Here is a 17,488-nt window from a genome sequence, read left to right on the forward strand (position 1 = left end):
TATGTGTGTGTGTGTGATATATATATATATATATGTATATAAATATATAAATATATAAACAAACTTATATTTTAAAAAGAAAGAAAAAGCCAGGCGGTGGTGGTGTACGCCTCTAATCCCAGCACTCGGGAGGCAGAGGCAGGCAGATTTCTGAGTTCGAGGCCAGCCTGGTCTACAGAGTGAGTTCCAGGACAGCCAGGGCTACACAGAGAAACCCTGTCTCGAAAAACAGAACAAAAGAAAGAAAGAAAGAAAGAAAGAAAGAGAAATAGAAAAGCATGTCACAAAAAAACTAACCTGAAGCAGAGCCCAAGTAAGAAAAACCTGTTTTAGCCTCTTTTTTTTTTTATTTTTTATTTTTTTTTTTTTTTTTTTGGTTTTTCGAGACAGGGTTTCTCTGTGTAGCCCTGGCTGTCCTGGCACTCACTTTGTAGACCAGGCTGGCCTCGAACTCAGAAATCCGCCTGCCTCTGCCTCCCAAGTGCTGGGATTAAAGGCGTGCGCCACCACGCCCGGCTCTTTTTTTTTTTAAACCAAAACAGCTTTTTGTCTTATTTTAATTATTTTTCAGTGTCTTAACATTCAAAGTCACAGAGATCTGCCTGCTTTGTACCTCCCGAGTGCTGGGATTAAAGACATAAACAGTTCTTCCCAGAAGGTGAGACAGGGTCTCGTTTAGACCAGTCTCTAACTATGTATAACTGAGGATACGTTTAAACTACTGATCCTCCTGTTTTGACCTCCTGGGTGTTTAGAGGCTTGAACTACCATGCCCAATTTATTCAGTGCTAGAAATTAAACCTAGAGCTTCATGTATGCACAGCAGGTATGATAGTTTGAATATGCTAGAACCAAGGAGTGCACTACTTGGAGGTGTGGCCTTGGAGGAAGTGTGTCACTTAGTGAGACTTCTTTCATTTTTTTTTCCGGTTTTTCGAGATAGGGTTTCTCTGTGTAGCCCTAGCTGTCCTGGAACTCACTCTAGACCAGGCTGGCCTCGAACTCAGAAATCTGCCTGCCTCTGCCTCCCAAGTCAAGGGATTAAAGGTGTGCACCACCAATGTTCTGCTGTGTATGAGAGACTTTAAGACCCTCCTCCTAACCACGTGGGAACTAGTCTTCTAATGGACTTCAGATGAAGACTCTCAAGTTCTCCCTGCACCATGCTTGCCTGGATGCTGCCATGCCCCTGCCTTGATGATAATGGACTGAACCTCTGAGTCTATAAGCCAGTTCCTATTAAATGCTGTCCTTACAGTAGTTGCTGTGGTCATGGTGTCTATTCACAGCAGCAAAACCCTAACTAAGACAGGAGACAAGCACACTACCATCTGCATTATATCAGATGTCTTAGTTTATTTTCCTAGTGCTGTGATAAAAGGTACTAAACAACTTAAGGGAGGAGGGGCTTATTCTGGCTCATAGTTCAAGGATACAGTCCATAATAGCAAAAAAGTCAAGGCAGCAACAGCTTCAAACAACTGGTCACATTTAATACAGAGTCAGGGAAGCAGACATGAATGAATGTGTGCTCACTTTCTCCATTTCATATAAATCCCCAGAGAATAGCCCCGCCCACAGTTAAGACAGGTTTTTTTCATATCAATCAGTTAACCTAATGAAGACAATCCCTCACAGGCAGCACTAAGGCTAAATAAACAATCCCTGCTCGTGTCCTGGATGCTTGTCATCTAGGTGATTCCACATGCATTAAGCTGTCAAACACTTGCACACCAGCAAAGACAATGGTACTTTAGAATTCAAATGCACATAGCCCAACTTGCCACAGTTATAGGAAGATTATTACTATGATTTTATTCTGCTCATTATGAAAAATACAGCTGGTAAATGAAGTTTCTGATGACATTTCTTTCTGATATGTAAAACACTAGGGGCTAAGAAAGAAACCAGCAACCAGGAGCACATTCTTCAAACCACACTACCATTAATAAATGCTTGTACACTTACCTGCTATTCTGCGCACCAGAGAAGGTCGATCTGATTCTGGCTCTTTCTTCAGACTTTCCACTGGTGAGCTCCGCCCCGAGGCTGGGTAGAGAGAGGCATGCCACTTCTCAGGGTCCCAGACACCATCACTACAGGTTAGAGGATAGCATTAGTTAGGGTTTGAAGATTACTTCTAATAGGACCTACTTTATAAATTTCTTTAGGTTACATGATAACCACAGCTGCTTCAAAATAATTACTCTATTCAAGATGAAAGCAGAAACAGTTATTACCTGAGTGTGGTTTGTCTCAGATTACATAACACTGACAGGCACTTGAAAGACAGGAGTCTGTATACAAATGAAACTGTCAGTCCAGAAGCCCCAGGCTCTATATGAACTATAGTAACTGCTCCACACAAAGATCTTTCCCAAGTTCTGCAGAGGTGGTTTTTTTTTTTTTTTTTTGACCAGAAGTAACTCCTAGAAAGTATGGTGTATATGTTTCTAGAATTTTTTTTGTTGGTTTGGGTTTGTTGTTATTTTGAGACAGTCTCGATATATAACCCTGGTGGGACTGGAACTTACTATGTAGACCAACCAGGCTGGCCTCAGATTTACACCGATCCTCTTGTCCCTAACTCCTGAGTTCTGGGATTAAATGCACGCAGCACCATACTGGGCTAGAACTGCCATGTGTAATCTGTGGTTTTTCCTAAGACAGCTCTTCTTTTATTTTTCTCCCTGTTTCCTGGGGATTAGACCTACTGGCTCTAGCTGCTTTATACCGTTAGCCATGAACACTGCTTGAAAAACATGTTAACAGTTCTTAAGCCCTCACAACAGGGAGACTCTCCACCTTCTAGGGTATCTGTGAGGGATCCAGGAAGCACTCACTCTCTGCTTCACTGTCACTAGGCACAATATCTACTTTAGCATAAAAGCTAATATGTCTGCTTATAATTCTATTTTATGCAAAGAAAAAAGTTGTAATAATAAAATTTGAAGTATACAGAGGCTTTACAATTTTAATGAAAAAATAATCCTATCTGAGACCTATGAAAATTCCTAGCCAATGAAAGCAGCCACTGTTCAGGTATCATCACCATCAGGACAATGTGGTGACTTGTCTAGACTCTACAGGCTTTCTCAACAGCCTATATATAGATTTTAAAAGTCTGTCCAGAGAGAAGATGTAGCTTAATGATAAAAACACTCACCTAGCCGGGCGTGGTGGCGCACGCCTTTAGTCCCAGCACTCGGGAGGCAGAGGCAGGCGGATTTCTGAGTTCGAGGCCAGCCTGGTCTACAAAGTGAGTTCCAGGACAGCCAGGGCTACATAGAGAAACCCTGTCTCGAAAAACCAAAAAAAAAAAAAACAACAAAAAAACAAAACACTCACCTAACATGGGTAAGGCCTTGGGTTCCACCCCTAGCACTAGGGGTGTGGGTATGTGGCACAATGAACCAAGAAAATTAAACATGTCACTTGATAAGTAAAAACAGTGGCCCACATGTTATTAAGAAATTACTAAGACTGCCAGGCATGTTGGCCCATACCTTTTTTCTCAGCACTTGGGACGCAGAGACAAGCAGATCTCTGTAGTTTGAGGTCAGCATGGTTTACAGAGCAAGGGCTATGTAAAAAGATCTTGTCTCAAAAACAAAACTAAGGGCTGGTGAGATAGCTCAGTGGTTAAGAGCGCTGACTGCTCTTCCAAAGGTCCCGAGTTCAAATCCCAGCAACCACATGGTGGCTCACAAAATCTGATGCCCTCTTCTGGAGTGTCTGAGGACAGCTACAGTGTACTTACATAATAAATAAATAAATCTCTTTAAAAAAAAAAAAAAAAAAAACTAAAACCCCACAAAAACCCCCAAACAATCCTTCCCCACAACAACAACCTTAAGAAATATAATGGGGGCGGGGGCCTGGAGATGGTTCAGTGGTTAAGAGCACTGACTGCTCTTCCGAAGGTCCTGAGTTCAAATCCCAGCAACCACATGGTGGCTCACAACCATCTGTAATAGGATCTGATGCCCTCTTCTGGAGTGTCTGAAGACACCTACAGTGTACTCATATAAATAAATAAACCTTAAAAAAAAAAAAGAAAGAAATATAATATAGTATTACTGTACATTTTCAGATCATTTTTAGCTAGCTTATTCAAACCAAAGCCCTTTGCTTTTCCTCAAGGAACCTAAAACACAAGGGCTTTGGGATAAAGGTCTCAAAGCCCTCCTTCAACTTCTCCACAGCACAATGTTAAAGAAGTGAAAACACAGCAAGAGAACCACAGGTCTGGGAAAAAACTTTGGCATGAAGACTCCTGGGTTTAAATCCGCTCTGTGACTGTAACCAAGGCATTCTGTAGTTGTAGTTTCTGTACTGGTTAGTTGATGGCCATGCTATTAGCCCTTGAAAAACCTTCCTCAGTCATAGTGCTACTAAAACAACAACTTTCCAACAATGGAATTCTTTTCATTTAAATAAAGTTTTATTTACTTATTTTTAAATTTACTTTGAAAATTTAACTTATATGTATGTATGAGTTCAAGTGTCGACAATGGCCAGGGGTGTCAGATGCCCCTGAACCTGGAGTTGACAGGTTATGGTGATCTACCTGGTTGGTGTAGGTGCTAAGAACTCAACCTCTGTCCACTGAAAAAGCAGATGCTTAATTGCTGAGCCATCACTCTAGCCCCAATAATGCGATTCTTAACAGTAACACTCATACCTGTCATATTTTTCAGAGAGGCATGATGGCCTCTGCTTGGAGTATGGACGTTCTTTTATATCCAAGAGCTCCTCCTAAAAAGAAAAATCACATGAAAAATTTGAACTACATTTCTCAGGCCACATATTTCCAATTTATTTCCCTCCTGTGCATCTACTTTAAACATTTTATGTTAAGTTTTTTGGAAGGGAAGGCAGGGAGAGATTTGAGACAAGTTCTCTAGACTGGCTTTGAATTAGTAATGTTCAGCCCCTGCTTCCTGAGTGCTGAGATCACAAGTGTGGCTTTCACATGAATCTTACAATTTTGGACTTAAAATTCCAAAAGGACTAGAATTGGATCAGGGAATTAATAAGATGCTCAAACAAGATTATCTTTATGACTACAATTAAAGACATGTACCTCTATACCCAACTCAAAGGTCCTTAATTCATTGATATCCTTAATTATTTTGGTGCCCAAACAGTTCCAGATTTTGTCAGTGGGAACTTCAAGTGGGCTCTATGTTCACAGCTCTAGTGAAACAATCACTGCCTTCTGTAGGGTATAGCAGTACACACTTGGAACCCCAGCACTCATGAGGCTGAGAGGTGTTTCAGGCCAGCCTAGGCTACATAATGGGACTGAGTCCAAAAGTAATAAATAAATGGTCAACATTGCCTTTCTGGTTTATCTTGTGTCCATCCTGACTCACTCTGGAGCCAGCCATTACTATGAGTAACTCTAGTTCCTTGAAATGTGGAATGGTACTAGAAGTCAAGGCCTAGGATCTGGGTATACTCTCATTTGCTTATTATTTTAAGTCCTTTTATCAGAATCACAAAGTACATCCATCAATATATGTATTCATAAACTATTAATACACATGCCTGCTTATAGAAATGATTAGCCACAAACTCTGTTATGTCTTATTAGAACACAATCATTTATAGAAAACAAATTACACTGCCATTCATTAACTTTTTTATGAATACAATGCTCCAAATGCTTTGCAGAACATAGCAGGTCCCACTACTAAGTGACTTCTACTATTCAACTACTAAGGTGCTTTTTCAGTTCTGAAAGACAATGCATGATGCTTCTTAAATCCTGGGCTAAAAATGGAAGGCAGCTCCTAGCCTGCAGTAATCATTGCACACAAAAACACCATGAATTCACAAAGTGTCTTTTTTTTGTTTTTTGTTTTTCGAGATAGGGTTTCTCTGTCTAACACTGGCTTATCCTGGAACTCACTCTGTAGACCAGGCTGGCCTTGAACTCAGAAATCCACCTGTCTCTTGCTCCCGAGTGCTGGGATTAAAGGCGTGTGTCACCACGCCCGGCTACAGAGTGTCGTATGTGTAAAGCCTCAAAACGATTTTTGGGACAGCAAATTGCCCTATGACCAGAAGACACTGTAATCTTAAAATCAGGCTATGTGGTGAGAATGACATTGTATACCTGCAATCCTAGCACTCAGGAGGTAGAGGCAGAATTAATACAAAACAGCATGAACTATTACACAGTGAGATTTGTCTCAAAACCTGAGACTGGGGGCTAGAGAGATGGCTCAGTGGTTAAGAGTACCGACTGCTCTTCTGAAGGTCCTGAGTTCAAATCCCAGCAACCACATGGTGGCTCACAACCATCCATAATGAGATCTGACGCCCTCTTCTGGTGTATCTGAAGTCAGCTACAGTGTACTTAGATATAATAATAAATAAATCTTTAAAAAAAAAACAAAACAAAAAAAAACAAAAACCTGATACTGAAACTAACAAAGCAGATGATGATAACAAACCATCCATGGTGTCATCATACCTCTACCATACAGGCAATTTAATCCATTTAGGATATACGCTTATAAATCATTGATTTTTTTTTTGTTTTCTTTTGTTTTGAGACAGTGTCTTACTTTGTAGCTTTGGCTGTCCTAAAACTCATTATGTAAACCAGGCTGGCCTCCAAGTCACAAAGATTCACCTACCTCTGGCTCCTGAGTACTGGATTAAAGGCATGCTCCTCCAGGCACAGTATGAACTACTGTGGTCCATACCCCCACCCCTCCACCTCTCCAAATGGTTTCTCTGTGTAACCCTTGTGGTCCTGGAACTACACACACCATGCTGGCTTTGAACTCATAGAGATCCACCTGCCTCCTGTGGACTGGGACTAAAGGCCTGCACCGTCACTGTCCACCCAGCAGAAACTCTTTGAGATCTAGAGGCTATAGCTTTCTGATTTTTTGAGTAGAGGGCTTAGAACACAGCTCAGTAGCAGAGCACTTGCCGAGCATTCATAGACCCAAGTTCAATCCCTAGTACACCACCTCCCCCAAATGCAAATGCAAAATTTCCAGTAGAAAGGGAAAGGAATTTAGAAAATACAGACTGCAAATTTCTGCTACTAGAATTCAAAGACTATTACAATCCTCCCCAAATGCTGAACTCAAAACCCTACTTTACTTCTACACCAAAGATAATATACCTCACACTTAAATGCATATTGTCAATAAACAGACCCCAAACAAACAAACAAATCAATCAATACGTGGGAGTTTTGTTTGTAATGCTTTTCCCCAGGATAAAAAGAGCTTAATAAAAATAAACCACAAACACGTTAAGAGAGAGTAGATGTGTTGATGCACACACGCAATCCACACACAGCCAGGCTATAAAGGAAGAGCCTGAGTTTGGAGCCATCTTGGGCTATAAGATCTTGTCTCAACAAACCACCACCACTGCCACCGCGCTACGCTACTGCCAACACCAAAATCCAAAAATACCCAAAAGCACACAGAAAAACAAATACAAAACAAAAAGGTACTTCCTTCCATAAACAATAAAATTCCAATTAATGGGATTGGAGACATGGCTCAAGGGTTAAAAGCATTGGCTGACTTTCCAGAGGACCCCAGTTCAATTCCCAGCACCCACACAGCAGCTCACAGTTGTCTGTGACTCAAAGTTCCAGTAGCCTCAACTCCTTCACACAGGCATATATCTAAGTCAAACATCAAATGTACATTCATAAAAAATTCAAAAAAACAAACCCCAAATTAACATAGGTTACAAAAAGCTTTATAAAAAAATAAATAAGTAAACGTAAAATCAAGGGTGTGGTGAATGGCTCATTGGGTAAAGGCTAATTTCAATCCCTGGCACATACATAGTAAAAGGGGAACTGACTCCCATATAATCCTCTTTGGCTCCCATACATATATATGCAAGCATGCACAATTTTTTTCAAAAAGAGAGAAACAAGAACCTGAAAAAATAATTACAACTAAATGTAATATAGTATCCTAAAAACAATCCTCAAGTGCTGTATTAGTTTTTAAAAAAAATGTGTTGGGAGCTGGAGAAATGGCTCAGCAGTTAAGAGCACTGACTGTTATTAGAGGTCCTGAGTTCAAATCACAACCACCTGTAATGGGTATCTGATGCCCTCTTCTGGTGTTAGGAATGAGGAGGAGGGTAGAGTGTGGGGATGGGGAAAAGCACTCAGAAGGCAGAGGCAGGTGGATTTCTGTGAGTTCATGGAGTGAATTCCAGGACAATTAGTACTACACAGAGAAATCTTATCTAAAAAACAACAACAAAAGTGAAATAAAGACTTCAGCTAGTAACAACATAGTATCTTTGGCTCCTTAGTTATAACAAATGTACTAAAATACCAAAAAGCCAATAGAATAAATGAACTAAAGGGCATATGGGAAGCCTCTATGTATACAAAAACTAACTAAAGCCGGGCGTGGTGGCGCACGCCTTTAATCCCAGCACTCAGGAGGCAGAGGCAGGCGGATTTCTGAGTTCGAGGCCAGCCTGGGCTACAGAGTGAGTTCCAGGACAGCCACGACTACACAGAGAAACCCTGTCTCGAAAAACCAAAAAAAAAAAAAAAAAAACCTAACTAAAATTGTAATCAAAGGGCAGGGGCTGTAGCTCACTGTTTTTGCTTTGCCAGCACGTGGGAAAACTAAGCAGGAAATATAAAAATGGTATGGCTGCTGTGGAATACATTTGCAATTCCTCAAAAAAGTTAACAGCAAATAATCCCACTCCTCAGTAGATACAAAAAATTAAGTAAAGTCTATCCCAAAATGTACACATAGATGATTTACAGTGGCAGCTCACAATAGCCAAAGAATAAAGACAACCCACGTGCTTATTAATGAGTATACAAAACATGGCATAGCCATCCAGTGAAATATTACTTAGCAATCAAAAGGACAAAAATATCATATACAGAATGGAATATAACAGAAAATCAGGTAACAGGAAAAATAAAAAGTTCAGAATGAGCCTGCAGAACTGCAGAACATTACACTGACTGAAAGAAGACAAAGTCCACAATTCCATAGATATAAAGTGTTCTGACAGGGAAATCTACACTGGTACAATGGTTTCTAGGAAGTGAGGGGAGAGGACAGTAACTTTAACTGTTTGGGGATTAAAGTGATCTGGAAGTGCACAGTGATGACAGTTGTACAACTGTGACTTCACCAACTGAATAGAGTTCACACTTCTTTATTTAAAACAACCAGTTAGGGGCTGGCAAAATAGCTCAGTTGGTAAAGTTTTTGCTTTCTAAGCAGGAAGCCCAGAATCTACATGCTTTAAAAAAAAAAAAAAAAAAAAAAGGAGGCTGGAGAGATGGCTCAGTGGTTTAGAGTACTGCTGGTCTTCCAGAGGTCTTGAATTCAATTCCCAGCAACCACCTGGTGGCTCATAACCATCTGTAATGGGACCCAACACCCTCTTCTGGCATGTATCATATATGCACACAGAACATTCATACATAAAAATTTAAAAGAAAAAGGAAAGGAAGAAAAGAAAAGAAAAAGAAGTGTCAGGCATAATTAAGAGAGATTCCTGGAGCTCACTGGCTGGCCTGCCAGCCTGATAAACTCCATTAGGCACAGGACAGACACACCTGAGATCACACACTTAGAGACACACACATAACCACAAACATCTCATCTTGAGAAATGGCTAGTCTTGTGAGTCTAGTGCTCACTTTCCAAACAACCCCGCTGGACCTCAGAGGCTGAGTTAGTGCTGAAGCCTGGTGGCACACAACTTTAATCTTGACACTAAGAGCAGAGGCAAGAGGATATCTGAGTGTTTGAGACCAGCCTGTTTTATACAACTAGTTCCACATGAGCCAGGGTTACACTATGAAACTGTAAGAAACAAACAAACAAACAAACAAACAAAAGTAGGACAATGGAGGTGCCCATGTTTAATTACAGCACTTGTGAGACAGAGGCCAACCTGGTCTACATAGGGAGTTCCAGGGTAGCAGGGCTATACAGCAAAACTCTGTCTTGAAACAAACAAAACTGAATAATTACTGTTCTTGGGCTTGGGGTATAACAGAGGCCTTGGGCTTTCATCCTTGATACCATGAAAGAAAGATAAAGGAATGTTGGTGGGCACTGTTACACATTTTTGAACCTAACACTAACTGTGGGTTCAAGACAGCTTGGTCTACATAGAAAGACTGCCTCACAAAAACAAAAATCCAAAAACGAAAGAAAGAGAAGTTAAGGCTTTAAATTGAGTATGTTGCTCAAAATGTGGCCCAAAATCTACCTGGATTTTTAGGTGGGCAGAAGCCTTCTTGTTGGATTTAGAGAGCTGAAATTCAGGCAATGTCCCAAGGCATATAAAAGACTATTAGCTAAGTTAACATAGTTTACTCTGCCTTTCTCTAAGGCAGGGCCTTACTTTGTATTGTAGGTCTGGCTGGTCTTCAACTCATGAGATCTACCTGCTTCTGCCTCCTAGATGTTGGGATTAAAACTGGATGTTGTGGGCTGGTGAGATGGCTCAGCGGGTAAGGGCACTGACTGCTCTTCCGAAGGTCCTGAGTTCAAATCCCAGCAACCACATGGTGGCTCACAACACACCCTCTTCTGGTGTGTCTGAAGTCAGCTACAGTGAACTTATGTATAATAATAAATAAATCTTTACAAACAAACAAACAAACAAAAACCTGGACGTTGGGATTAAAACTACATAGCTGGCAATTTCATTAAGCTTTAACATCAACTATTCTGTGAAAAGAAGCCCTTTATGGGTATTTTCAAAGAAAACTTCCGATTTTGACTGAAGATGCCCACTGAAGCTGGGAATGCTTGCTCCTCCTGAGCATTTCATCAGAATGTGAGAACACTCTACTCACACCTTACAGACTGTGGACCAAACCTCTGAATCATCCCATACATATGAGAGGATTAGTCCTTGACTTTTCACTATTTGCACAGGTTGCTAAAACTTGACCAGGCAGAAACAAGCTACTAATTAACTGTCCAAACCACACACACACACACACACACACACATCCAAGGAAGCTGTGTCAAGCTCCCTTAAAAATCTTGTCAAGCTTCCCAAAACAATCAATCTGGGAGATACTGACACACAGTCTAGTAATCAGTGGAAAAGGAGACCATGAGTAAGTCTGGATAGAAATCTAGAGCAACAAGCTCCTCATCCAAATATTTCTCTAAGAACCCCACAGGGAAGCAACATTAGCATCCTGACACCGTAAAACCACACATGTGGTAATGCAGAAGGGGACAAAAGATGATTCTTTTTGTAAAATGAATTTGATTCTGTTGAGTCAGGGTCTCTATTACACAGCACTGTGAGATCTGGAACTCATTATGTAGACCAGGCTGGCTTCAAACTCATAGAGATCTACCAACCTCTGACTCTGGAGGACTGGTATTAAAGGCATGTGTGAGGCTGGAGAGATGGTTCAGCGGTTAGGAGCAATAACTGCTCTTCTAAAGGTCCTGAGTTCAAATCCCAGCAACCACATGGTGGCTCACAACCATCTGTAATGATATCTGATGCTCTCTTCTGGGATGTCTGAAGACAGCTACAGTGTACTCATATAAAATAAACAAGATATTAAAAAAAAAAAAAGAGGCATGTGCCACCACACACTGGCACTCATTTTGATTTTTTTTTTTTTTTTTTTTTTAAAAGATTTTAGCCGGGTGTGGTGGCGCACGCCTTTGATCCCAGCATTCGGGAGGCAGAGGCAGACGGATTTCTGAGTTCGAGGCCAGCCTGGTCTAAAAGTGAGTTCCAGGACAATACAGAGAAACCCTGTCTCGAAAAACCAAAAAAAAAAAAAAAAAAAAAAAAAAAAAAAAAGATTTATTTTACTATATCTAAGTGCACTGTAGCTGTCTTCAGACACTTCAGAAGAGGGCATTAGATTTTACTATAGATGGTTGTGAGCCACCATGTGGTTGCTGGGATTTGAACTCAGGACCTTCGGAAGAGCAGTCATTGCTCTTAACCGCTGAGCCATCTCTCGAGCCTCTGATTTTGATTCTTAACAGTAACAAGTTCAGTATAAATAAGATGTTTTGCTTTTTTTTTTTTTCTTTCAAGACAGGGTTTCCTGGCCTGCCTTTTTAAAAATCAAGACTTTAAGCCGGGCGTGGTGGTGCACGCCTTTAATCCCAGCACTCGGGAGGCAGAGGCAGGCGGATTTCTGAGTTCGAGGCCAGCCTGGTCTACAAAGTGAGTTCCAGGACAGCCAAGGCTACACAGAGAAACCCTGTCTCGAAAAACCAAAAAAAAAAAAAAAAAAAAAAAAAAAAGACTTTAGTGCATTTAAGTTCTAAGCACTCTAGAAGTGACCTATGTTCTTCTTAAAGAACGCCCTGGTCCTAACAATAGCCATTAGGTGCAAGCCCATCTCTGATCTCCTCTTCCAGTCCCTACCTTCCATGTGGCCATCAATATTGGGCTGGGCCCATCAGGCTTCTTATGGCAGTGATCTGATACTTCATTGGAACTGATCTCAAAGATAAGACAGCTTTAAAAATAGGGAATAATGGGGACTGGGAAGACAGTTCAGTAGACAGGAGTACTTGCTCTGCAAACCCAAGGAGTTGAGTTTGAATCCCCTGGATTCAAAAATCAGAATATGGCTATACCCAGAATGGAGATGGGGTACAACAGATCCCATGAGCTCATTGGCCAGCCAGGTTTGTCAAAAAAAATGAGAGCTTGTGATTCAGGGAAGGACTGTGCCTCAGGACAATAAAGCAGACAGCATATCCACACATGGGTGTCACTACCTACACACTCACACAGGTGCAACATACACACCCAACACACACAAAGACAGAAATGGGGTAAAAACACCTGTTTCAGCCAATCTGGCCAATGTCACTGATGAATGTAGCCAGCTACTAAAGGGGATGCTGGGAATAATTTGGTAGATGGTTAGCACCACACTGAGCCATACCCACCAACTCTAACCTAACAGTGGTTGATCTAACAGACTTTTCTAGTGGAGAATGCATAGGAAACTGTGAAAATGCTACTAGAAAAACAACAACAACAGCAACAACAACACCTAGTTTTCTTTTGTTCAAATTTTCCCCTCTGTGCACCTGGCCAATGCAATAAAAATAAACCTTGCCTTTTAGTCAAAATAACTGTTAAAAACAATGTAAAACTACAGAATGGTAAGCAGGTTCAAGGAAAGCCAACATTAAAGTTACTTTTAGGGCAATCTGCTTCCGAGTTAGACTGGAGATGGACAGTACAGCTTAGGGGAAGAGGGCACACCTAGTAGGCATTAAGCCATACAGGCTCCATGACAGACAAAAACAACAAAAGAAGGCATTTACTTGCCTTGATTCTAAAGCTGGTATTAAAATGAGATCCATCTTTGAGTAGGCCTGTTTAATGCATCATATAGGTCTTAGCAGAAATATGTACCAGACACTAGACCTGCACTTTCCCATTTGTTCACCATAAAAGCTCCTAGAAGATCAGCAGTAGTGTCTTCCCTTTAGAGGAAAAGGATTAAGATTTTAAGATTAAGAGAAGCTTAAGTGACCAGGATGCATGCCTTCTATCCCAGCATGGGATGGCAAAGAGTTTGAGGTCAGCCTGGTCTATGGAACAAGTTCTAGGACAGCCAGGGCCACACAGAGGAACCTTGTTTCCAAAGGGGGGAGTGGGGAGTGGGGGAGAGAGAGGCTAAGTTTCAGACTGAAGGTCATTCCAGTGAATGGTAAAGTAGTAATCCAGTCCATGAGTGGCACTCAACACTCCTTAGCCTCTCCTCCCAAGCTGTATCACCCCTTTCTGAAGCTGTGCCACTAACTACCAGACTTGCTCCTGTCTAGCTGGACCACTGGGAACCCTCAGCAAACTCCCATATTCTTGGGCAGGTTATCCGTAACCCTAGCATCCTATCATAGCAACCTTTTTTGAAGTAAAGGTCCCTCCTACAAATTTCTGTGTGCAATGACTGGCTTCTTATCTAGCTAAAGTTCCTATCATGATGGGCAAGTAGGAGAACACTCATGGGGGTCAAAGAACCTGAGTTCCAACTTTTAAAGGGGAGCTAGAACCGGAAAGGTAGGAAATGTCAGAACCCAGTACCTATGGTCTTGCCAGCTAGCTAAGAACTTCCAGTTACCTACGTACTGGACAGCTGACATATTAAAAATGGATAATGAGCCGGGCGAGGTGGCGTGCGCCTTTAATCCCAGCACTTGGGAGGCAGAGGCAGGCGGATTTCTGAGTTCGAGGCCAGCCTGGTCTACAAAGTGAGTTCCAGGAAAAGAAAAAGAATGGATAATGACTTTTTACATCCTAACTATGCCTTCCTCAAAACAGACATTTTTATTTTTATGCTAAATACATCACTGAAGTGTGACCTGTTAGAGGTTACCAAGCTTATGGACAGTACATATAAAATTGTCAAAGATGATTTTTATATAGTAAATTTATCAACCAATTCCCAACTTTTACCTAGAATTTAAATCTTACTGTTTTCTGAGGCTTACTCCCCCCCCCCCCCAAGACAGGTCTCATTATGTAGCCCTGGCTGTCCTGGAACTCACTCTGCAGACCAGGCTGTCCTCAAACTCACAGACACCTGTCAAAAAGTACCACTGTACAAGTACCAAGTGCTTTACATTTGTAAAATTTTACTCTTGTAAAGCACTTGGTAGGTTAGAATACAGGAAGATTAAGGGTTCAAGGCCAGCTTCACCTCAGGTTTAAGGCCAGTTTCAGCTCAAGTTTAAGGCCAGCTTGGGCTACATGAGAATCCTTCAAAAAAGCCAAGAACTAGGAAAGAGCTAGGAAATTTGAAATCAAATAAGCTTGCAAGCGGTTCAAAGCCATTCCCTTCATCTGATACATTCAGATTCACCTGTCAACGTTTTAGGCAATGAGTTTAAGTTGTGGAGTCCTTTTCAAGCATGAGAGCATCTACATTTGGGAGAGAAAGCCTAAATACATAGTTCAAAACCTTTCTGACAAATGTTCACCTCAGCAATAAGCAGGCAGAGGCAGATGGATTTCTGTGCGTTTAAAGCCAGCCTGATGGACATTAGTGAATTCCAGAACAGCTAGGGCTACACAGAGAGACCCTGACAACTAACATCCTATCACAACAGAACACACTAACACTATGATGGGGAAGCACTGAATCAAGAACTCAGGTTATGTTTAAAAATTCCCTCCAAGGCACACTTATTCATGCATTTATTTAACCATCCATTCTCTCTTTAATTCTGAAAATGGCTACCTGACACTTTATACCAACTAGGGAAAAGTAAAGGCAGTGGCCTAGCTTTAGTAAGTGTCCCAGCAGGCCAGGGACGTTCATAATCGTGTTCATGCCAAGGAAATAAGGACATGGGCTCAACTAAAGCATAATCCCTGTCACAGCAGTTTCAAGACTTTCCCCTTTAGGAGCATTTATATACTTTAGCCCAAGACATTTTAGAAAGCTAGAACTAAGTTCCAGTTCCCTGCCATTGTTAATGTGTTGAGAAGCACTCAGCAGCCCATCCGCCACAGATGCATTCTCTCCACTGCCTATAACCTTGCTGTGCTTTCTAGTCAGAGAAGACAGTAAGACAACCAGTTTAAAAGCAGCTACAAACACCTCTAAATTCACACTCAGGCTGAAGCAAGAGGGTACCACATAAAAACATATTTCCAGGGGCTGGTGAGATGGCTCAGTGGGTAAGAGCACCCGACTGCTCTTCCAAAGGTCCAGAGTTCAAATCCCAGCAACCACATGGTGGCTAACAACCATCCGTAATGAGATCTGGCGCCCTCTTCTGGGGTGTCTGAAGACAGCTACAGTGTACTTACATATAATAAATAAATAAATCTTTAAAAAAAAAAAACATATTTCCAGAAACTGTAATAGACAGGTAACCACTATGTAATCTTCAGCAATGAAATATGACTGAATTCTTACTTTTGTGAGCTTATATCCAATTTATAAGAAGTTTAAAAAAAAAAAGGATTAAAAATCCAATTACTCCAGCCAGACTCCTCTTCAAGGGACTTGAACTTCTACGCAAACATCCATACAAATACACCGATCCTGTGAAACATCGCAGAGCTGGAAACCTCACCTGATCCCTGCCAACCAATCACCCAACTGTTAAAGAACATCTGGGTACAAACACTTATCTACAAATTTCATATAGGGTCTGAGACAACAGCCTTTCATCTAAAACCTACAGCTTAAACCCAGTAGTCACACTTAAAATGACCAAATGCAGATGCTTTACAAAATTTATTTAGTCCCCAATGAGTCAGAGCAAAACTACCACTTTAAATAATTCCAATGAAATAGCTACACATTATTACTTCATGTGAAAGAAAACTTACTTTCGTATAGCGATGGGGGGATTTGGAGGTGGGCAGTTTCTTCAGGTCGAGGAAAGCATCTCCATTTTCTGTTTCATCCACACTTTTCTCCATGGCTTCTTGGTGTACAATATTTTTGCACCTGGAAAATAAAATTAGGCACAAAACTGTCAAACAGAACAATAAGTATTCCAAAGCCTTAGCTGCTTTTCTGAAACTGGAACTTTGAGGGGAAAAAAGAAAAAAAAAATCAAGATAGTTAAAAAAAAAAAAATCCCAAAACTACGGTATGAACCAGAACTAAATTGGAAAGAGAACCACCTGAAGTATTCAGAGCACCCATAGCAAAGGAAAGCAGAAGTGGAAGGAGCCCAACTCAGGGTACAACCTTTAATTATCTTTAATACAAAGGGAAACCAAAATAGTCGCTGCCCCCACTAGAATCGACCTGGCGGCGGTGGTGGTGAAGTTTTCCGGAGTAGAGTAGAGGTAGGACTGGTTGGGCTGCCGATCCGGCAAGTCAGGCTGCTGGAAAGTGCCTGTCACTTGTCAATGGATGGCACCAGCTGCCCCTTATTACCCGAGTGAGAGGGGCTGGGGAACCGGCCGGAGCGCACCTCTCTCAGCCGGCCACACCTGTGGCCATGTGAGGGACGTCCGTGGCGAGGGAGGGCCGGTGCGGGCCTCCTCTGGGAAACTCCAATCCTCCAACGAACCCCTGGCCCCTCACCCAGGCCCCGGGCGAGAGGCGCCTCCGGAAGAAGGGCAGGGACAGTACTCACGGAGGGAGGCGGGCCGCAGGGAGCAGGGACCAAGTCCACAGGTCGGCCGCCTAGAGCCGGCGCAGGCCCGCCTGCTGCCCGCCGGCCGCCCGCGCGCCTCTGCCGCCCCCCGCGCGCGCCCTGCCGCCCGCGCTCCCGGGGTAGCGCGCAGTCCTCGCACGCAGGCCGGGGCCCCGCGCTTGCCGTACCCTTGCTGGGAGCGCCCGCCGCCGGGCGGCCCCGCGCGTCGGCCGCCGCGTCCCCCCGCGCCCGCTCCAGGCCCGGCGTCGCTGGCCGCGGCCTGCGCTTGCGCCCCCCCCCTCCCACCCGCTCGGGCTGGCTCTCCTCAGCCGCCGTAACCGAGGCCCGGCCCTCCGGCGCGGCTCTCCGCCCCCCCC

The 17,488-nt window shown here is 42.5% G+C and overlaps 1 protein-coding gene across 6 annotated transcripts in view; it reads right to left on the minus strand.

Annotated features, from left to right (window-relative positions):
- Eif4enif1 (eukaryotic translation initiation factor 4E nuclear import factor 1) overlaps positions 1-17,488 on the minus strand; it is a 44,126-nt gene that overhangs the window by 26,501 nt on the left and 137 nt on the right. Inside the window, exons 1-4 of one of the 6 annotated variants that reach the window (XM_021176314.2) lie at positions 17,300-17,401; positions 16,351-16,471; positions 4,685-4,758; positions 1,969-2,096 (exon numbers count right to left, since the gene is read on the minus strand). In XM_021176314.2, the coding sequence (XP_021031973.1) occupies positions 1,969-2,096; positions 4,685-4,758; positions 16,351-16,443 (295 nt within the window). In that variant the 5' untranslated portion in view covers positions 16,444-16,471; positions 17,300-17,401. The other 5 variants (XM_029483728.2, XM_021176319.3, XM_021176315.3 and 2 more) reach the window with 5 other exon arrangements.

This window comes from Mus caroli, unplaced genomic scaffold (genome assembly GCF_978045245.1).
Source record: "Mus caroli unplaced genomic scaffold, Mus_caroli_1 scaffold_13, whole genome shotgun sequence".
NCBI classification, from domain to species: domain Eukaryota; kingdom Metazoa; phylum Chordata; class Mammalia; order Rodentia; family Muridae; genus Mus; species Mus caroli.